The sequence below is a fragment of the Habropoda laboriosa genome, unplaced genomic scaffold (genome assembly GCF_001263275.1).
Source record: "Habropoda laboriosa isolate 0110345459 unplaced genomic scaffold, ASM126327v1 scaffold64, whole genome shotgun sequence".
Lineage (NCBI taxonomy): Eukaryota > Metazoa > Arthropoda > Insecta > Hymenoptera > Apidae > Habropoda > Habropoda laboriosa.
This window is the reverse complement of record NW_017100183.1, coordinates 286,592-293,094: the sequence shown is the minus strand read 5'-3', so window position 1 is coordinate 293,094 and position 6,503 is coordinate 286,592. Positions and strand designations below refer to the sequence as shown.

Below are 6,503 nucleotides of genomic sequence, written 5' to 3'. Positions count from 1 at the left end.
TACATAAATTCTTTGCTCGCATCTTTCGGTTTTTCTACAAGTTCAAACCTCATTTTCATACTCTCCGGTGCTCTATATTTGTTAAGTCGTTTAGCATTGCAAGATATTTTTTTCTTCTCGTTTTTCATCGAACGCGCAGCATCGTAATTCGTAAAAACTTGATCTGGCGAATTAGTGGATTTTTTCTTAGTTCGATCGAAACGCGTCGAATCGACTCGTATGTAACAATCTTTGACGCGTTTTCGTAATGCAACATTACGTACATATACGATAAAGAAATTCATATTTCACGATCACGTTATATAATGTATGTAAAGCAATCGTCGTATCCAACCGACACTCGGGAGGAGGATGGCGCACGTAGTCGGTGAATGCAGTTGTCACGCTCTCATAGTTTTCAAGGCTGTTTCATTGAGTCAACGTCCGCTTCCGAAATTTTCCTTCTCGACCTGTGCGACCATGTTATCGATCGCCGAACGGGAGTGTCTCCTCGACGCGAACGTTCTGCACCTATTATGATCGTTATAGCGCGATCCACCGGGTGGTCGCTACACGATTGTGCAATAGTTACAACTACCTATTCAGGGATCTTGTAATCCAAGGACATCGCGTGTTGCGTAGCTCGGCGAAACGTTTCCAAATACAGAAAGACGATATCCTTTCGTAATTTTCTTTTTCGAGTTAGCTGGCTCGGTTTCAGGTTATTTCACGACCGGCTAAACGTGCTGCTGGGTGGGAGTTGTATATATCGATCGTCTTTTGGGGTGGAAATTTTCTAGGTCGCCATCTTGCGCCGACGTGTTCATTCGTGCTTTGAAAAATCAATGTTCGAACTTGGAACATTGAAACTGGAGATGATATCTCGGTGGTCGTATACGAGATACAAGTTTTCGTCTCACTCCAATTGTCTCGAATTACAGAAGAAAAAAACGTTACTCGAAGAAATGCGACTGTAGTCGTGTGGTTGACGAAGTGACGTTGGCGGCGCCACTTCACCGAGTCCCATTTACTTTATCGCTATTCGTAACGCTTGTTTTCTTGCTCCTTTTAATCTGAAAGTCGAACACTTTATCGTAATTGAAGTCTGTTTGGAATGGCGTGACAGGTTACGATACAGTCTCTCGGGCTTTCGGTGTAAACGTCGTCTCGGTTTCTAAAATGCAGATCGTTTCGGTGGTTCGAGCGGGCGGGGTGTGGCGGGGTACATAGAAAAGTAGAGTGCATAGATCGGGCGTAACGCCTTATGCTAATTAGACAAGATTGGCATTGCAGTCATCATTCCTATATATAGCGGTGACATTGATGACTCATCTCGCTACAGCATTATACATACGTTGCGTGTACGAGACGGCGGTGGGAGGCAGTAAGGTTGGACACTGTTCGCTTCCCACTAGCGATGCTCATATATGGGTAGAACGATTAATAAAAACACCTATCGTTTCCATGTAGGATGTTGCAGTTGCCGTAGGCGCGTGACAATTACCATTCCCTCGTCGCCGATTATCGGATAGCTCCACTTCCACCAAATTACAACCAAACAGAAATAATTGTATAACTCCAAGTCGAAGAAGGCGCGGGGCAGAGGGGCGGAAGGGGAGATAGCGCGGTAGTTGGAAACATTTGAAGTGAAACGACGCTAACGTTACGTGTAAACACTTCTGACCTACGATAACGTGATAAAACGTCACGGGGAATTAGACAGTAGCCTAGCGGTGTAGATTAGCGTCGAGGAAGAGATGGGGGGAGGGGGTTGCATCGAGGGGGAAACGGGGCAGCAACGGCGAGCAATGTCAGGTGTATTTGTTTTTCGTTCGTATCTGTTACTCGATTGGGTCGTTTTCATTACCGGTTGATACTCTTCGATTTTGATCTGTCGAAACTATCGCGTATATTGTACGTTTTGTAATGACGATCACACCATCTGTATAGACGATTGGCCGGTATTCTTGGACCGCATCGATTTCCAGAAATATACTGCAAGGTCTTTGAACTACGGTGAGGAGAGGTGCGCGCAGGCTCGAGACACGACGTTAGTAAGTAGGGAAGGCTGGTGATTTTGCTACGCGTTGCTTCGTTGCATGCTGCTGCCGCGGCGGCGTGTGCGCGCATTCGTCCGCGTCTCTTGCAACGAGACCACCACCCACCCTCTCCAAGATTCCGAGCGAAACACTGGTTTTCGTAATTAGTCTGGATTGGCGGTCGAGTGGTTATTCGTTCCCGCATTGAAAAAGCAAAAAGAAGAATGAAAGATGGAAGAAGTAATGAAAAGAAGAGAAAAAAAAAATACTTCCATCCTGGCGAGGGTTTAATGAATGCGCGTATTACGACTAATTACACGCGAGCTATTCACCGGAGAGGAGGTCGTCGAACTGCTCTCTCGGTCGATAATACGGAAGACTGAAAACGGATGTGAGGGTAATCGCGAAGAGAAAGCGGCGGCGTCTATTAGCAACAGCGGCACGGTACGATTTCCGTCTGGCGTGTATTCGCGTCGATCTAGTCTAGTCTATACTAGTTGAAATATAAGCTGGCCGATCGAACTTGGTAACGCGAAAACCTTATACGCGTGTAAATGATTTTGAGACTGAATTGTTGGTTTTGTTTGTTGCAGTTTTGGGAAATCATCAGTGACGAGCATGGCATCGACCCAACCGGCACCTATCACGGCGACTCCGACTTACAACTGGAGAGAATCAACGTGTACTACAACGAGGCATCCGGTGGTAAATACGTGCCACGTGCCATCCTCGTCGATTTGGAGCCGGGCACCATGGATTCCGTTCGCTCGGGACCATTCGGACAGATCTTCAGACCGGACAACTTCGTGTTTGGACAGTCTGGAGCGGGTAATAATTGGGCGAAAGGTCACTACACCGAGGGCGCGGAACTGGTCGACTCTGTCCTCGACGTAGTGAGGAAGGAGGCCGAAAGCTGCGACTGTCTGCAAGGATTCCAGCTGACTCACTCTCTCGGCGGTGGTACCGGATCCGGTATGGGAACCCTGCTCATCTCCAAGATCCGTGAAGAATACCCCGACAGAATCATGAACACATACTCCGTGGTACCGTCTCCCAAAGTATCAGACACTGTCGTAGAACCGTACAACGCCACCCTCTCCGTGCATCAGCTGGTAGAAAACACAGACGAAACGTATTGCATCGACAACGAAGCCCTTTACGATATTTGCTTCCGCACTCTGAAACTGTCCACGCCTACCTACGGTGATCTGAATCATCTCGTCTCCCTCACAATGTCCGGTGTGACAACCTGCCTCAGGTTCCCTGGTCAGTTGAACGCGGATTTGCGAAAGCTAGCCGTCAACATGGTCCCCTTCCCCCGTCTCCACTTCTTCATGCCAGGTTTCGCTCCACTCACATCCCGCGGCAGCCAACAGTACAGGGCCCTCTCCGTTCCGGAGCTTACACAACAGATGTTCGACGCCAAGAACATGATGGCTGCTTGTGACCCCAGGCACGGAAGGTACCTCACCGTAGCAGCTATTTTCCGCGGCAGAATGTCCATGAAGGAAGTCGACGAGCAGATGCTCAACATTCAGAACAAGAACAGCTCCTACTTCGTCGAATGGATCCCGAACAACGTGAAGACAGCCGTCTGCGACATCCCCCCTCGTGGCTTGAAAATGTCCGCCACCTTCATCGGCAACTCGACCGCGATCCAGGAGTTGTTCAAACGTATCTCCGAACAGTTCACCGCCATGTTCAGGAGAAAAGCTTTCTTGCATTGGTACACCGGCGAGGGTATGGACGAGATGGAATTCACCGAGGCTGAGTCGAACATGAACGATCTGGTTTCGGAGTACCAACAGTATCAGGAAGCCACCGCAGACGAAGACGCGGAATTCGACGAAGAGCAGGAAGCCGAGGTCGACGAGAATTAAACACCATCACCTACTTACTCTCTATTCTACTACTATTACTACTACTACTTACTACCACTATTGCTACTGTTACTACTACTACCACCACCTATCATCATCATCATCATCATCCCCCTTCGATCTCTCGTGCTTCTTCTTAATTCTGCCGTTTATCTCTTCATTTCGCATTCCCCTCCCCCGGCATCAATCCCTCTTCTCTCTTCCTCTCCTTTTACAGACTGTTCAGACGCGCTCTGTTTTCATCGAGTACTATACTACCACCCTCTGCCGCACTTGTTTGTCGTTCTCTCGTTTCTGTATCGTTTTTTCTTTCGATTTTTACCTTTTGCGAGGCGCGTCTTTGTATCCAGTGTATTAACCGCTGCTGCGGTCACCATCATCTTTGAATAAATTATTATCATATAAGTGTACGGTTTTATAAGAATCCCTTTATTATTGTCGCATCATTTTTGTATTTATCAAACGTACGTTTGTGTAGGCGCATTTTGTATTTATATCTGTTCCTTTTATCTATCCAACTTTTATACTACGACATATAGATCTTGAATAAAGTAGATCATTGAACCAAACAGTACCATTGAAAGTATCGTGATTATAAGCATCCAACAAACGCGTCGATAGAGAGTGACTGCGTTCGAATTGGAAATACGGACGTTGTGCATTTACAATCCTTGGTTGTATTTTCTGAGAAATATCGTTGGAAACATTCGCGAACGCAAATTTAAAACGCATCGCTTCTTCGTTCGTTAAACGCGTTAATAGGAGTGAAAGATAAATTCGTATAGTATATATATGCGCGTGTGTACCGCATACCCCGACGAAACGATAAAGGTAATCGGATCGTGCCGCCATCTGTTGTAACGATCATCGATCTGCTCGAAATGCCTTCTTGTCTGGCGTTCGAAGCGCCGTATCCTCGTGACTTACAGACTTATCGAACTCATACTTTAGATCTCTCGTGAAAATAATTCATATCGTGATCAATCGAATCGCATAAAAAATGACGTTAAAGCAACAGGGGGAAAGTTGTTATTCGGAGATGTGTAAATAAAATGCACTGTTTCGTACTCGATCGCAATATTCAAATGAATAGGGGTAGGTGTACGTTTGTGCATATGCACATTATACGTAACGTATAATACTGAAAATGGTAAGAATTACGATGGAATTTGAAGTTTAGTCGTTACAACAACAACAACGACGACGACGACGACGACGACGACGACGACGACGACGACGACGACGACGACGGCACGATTTCGATGGAATTTTAACCAGCCTGCACGAGTCTCGTTAACCGACTAACGGATTAAAGTAATACAGTTAAGTCAATGGAATCGGAGCACCACGCGACGGTCCACCGTATCTTACAGCGAAACTTAGCTCCAACGATAATCTCGCGATCCTAATCCATGATTCGTGAAAGAAATTGAAACGACAATTGTAAATCGACGACAGAAAGGGGTAGGTGGTGTCGGAGTTTGTAAAAAGTGAAGAATTTCGATTGAAAGGATGGCGAGAGGACTGTTTGCTGGTGGACGAGGAAATGTTCGTACGTTTTCTTGGACGAAGAGGCAGCAGGCAGACAACGACCCCGTGGCATAGAAGGTATGACTCATCGTCCGGCTATACGTAGCGGCGTGGCGCGACGGCCGGTGTCTCGCTCCGTGAATTCGATACAACTCGAGACACCGTGTACCAATCGAGAGTCATGTTCCATTTTGTCCTAGAATAAATACGCGGCTCGATTTTCCCTTCGACTCCAACAACGAACTTGTTTCGCCGGTGTTCGTCGGTGTTCGTCGGTACACGAAATCATACGATTATTCGTGTCGCAATGGTTTTATGTAATAAGAGAGAAGAAGCGGGCGGAAATGGAGGAAGAATAAAGATAAGTTATTTACCGTTTTTTCAGATCGATACTCGTAACGTGTTGTCGCGGAAGGTGGAACGAACGGGAAATCGTCCAACGAGGAACAAAGAGCAGAAAGGACCGATGACGCGAGACGGGGGTGAGATACAATAATAGAAAAAGGGTTTTTACAGCAGCAGGGGATCGTGAAGCGGTACGACGCGCAGCTGGAGACGTCGCGACGCGACGTTTCGTCTCTGGGTTATCGCGCTTCTTTCAACGTGACCAGCAACTAAGCGATGTTTCAAGAGTGACTCACGGGACGAAAAGGTCCCAGTCCTCTTTCGTCTTCGGACGTTTTTCTCCTATTTCTTTCGCGGCGGCAAGAAGAGGAATTCGTGGCACGCGAATTCATACGGATAAAGGAAAAAGTTGCGTAGATCGCGCAGCTCCCTCCTACCCCCCGTAGCGTCGGTTTCGCGGTTGGATTACATTTCCGGGGGACACGGTTGGACTGCATCGAACAGGACGATATCCTCTCGGTGGTTTTTTCACCGAAGCCCCTTTCGCTGAAAGAGGCCCGAAAGAGAATCGATCGATCGTGGTCCTTCGGGGAGCGCGAGAAACGGAAAAAGTCGGTGACCGGCGCGAGTGGTCGTGTCGCGTCGCGTCGCGTCGCGTCGGCCGGTTGGAGAGAATCTTCTCCCCCACCGCGGTGGTCCGCGCGGCGTGGCAGGCAGGCTAGAAGCGCGC

The 6,503-nt window shown here is 47.6% G+C and overlaps 2 protein-coding genes across 2 annotated transcripts in view; one reads left to right on the top strand and one right to left on the bottom strand.

The window, feature by feature from the left end:
* LOC108579155 (tubulin beta-1 chain) overlaps positions 1-3,952 on the top strand; it is a 4,972-nt gene extending 1,020 nt beyond the window's left edge. Inside the window, exon 2 of the mRNA XM_017942606.1 lies at positions 2,612-3,952. Coding sequence (XP_017798095.1) covers positions 2,612-3,898 — 1,287 coding nt within the window. The 3' untranslated portion in view covers positions 3,899-3,952. The remainder of the gene's footprint in view (positions 1-2,611) is intronic.
* LOC108579157 (tubulin beta-1 chain-like) overlaps positions 3,937-6,503 on the bottom strand; it is a 7,486-nt gene continuing 4,919 nt past the window's right edge. Inside the window, exon 6 of the mRNA XM_017942610.1 lies at positions 3,937-4,019. Within this exon, the coding sequence (XP_017798099.1) occupies positions 3,977-4,019 (43 nt within the window). The 3' untranslated portion in view covers positions 3,937-3,976. The remainder of the gene's footprint in view (positions 4,020-6,503) is intronic.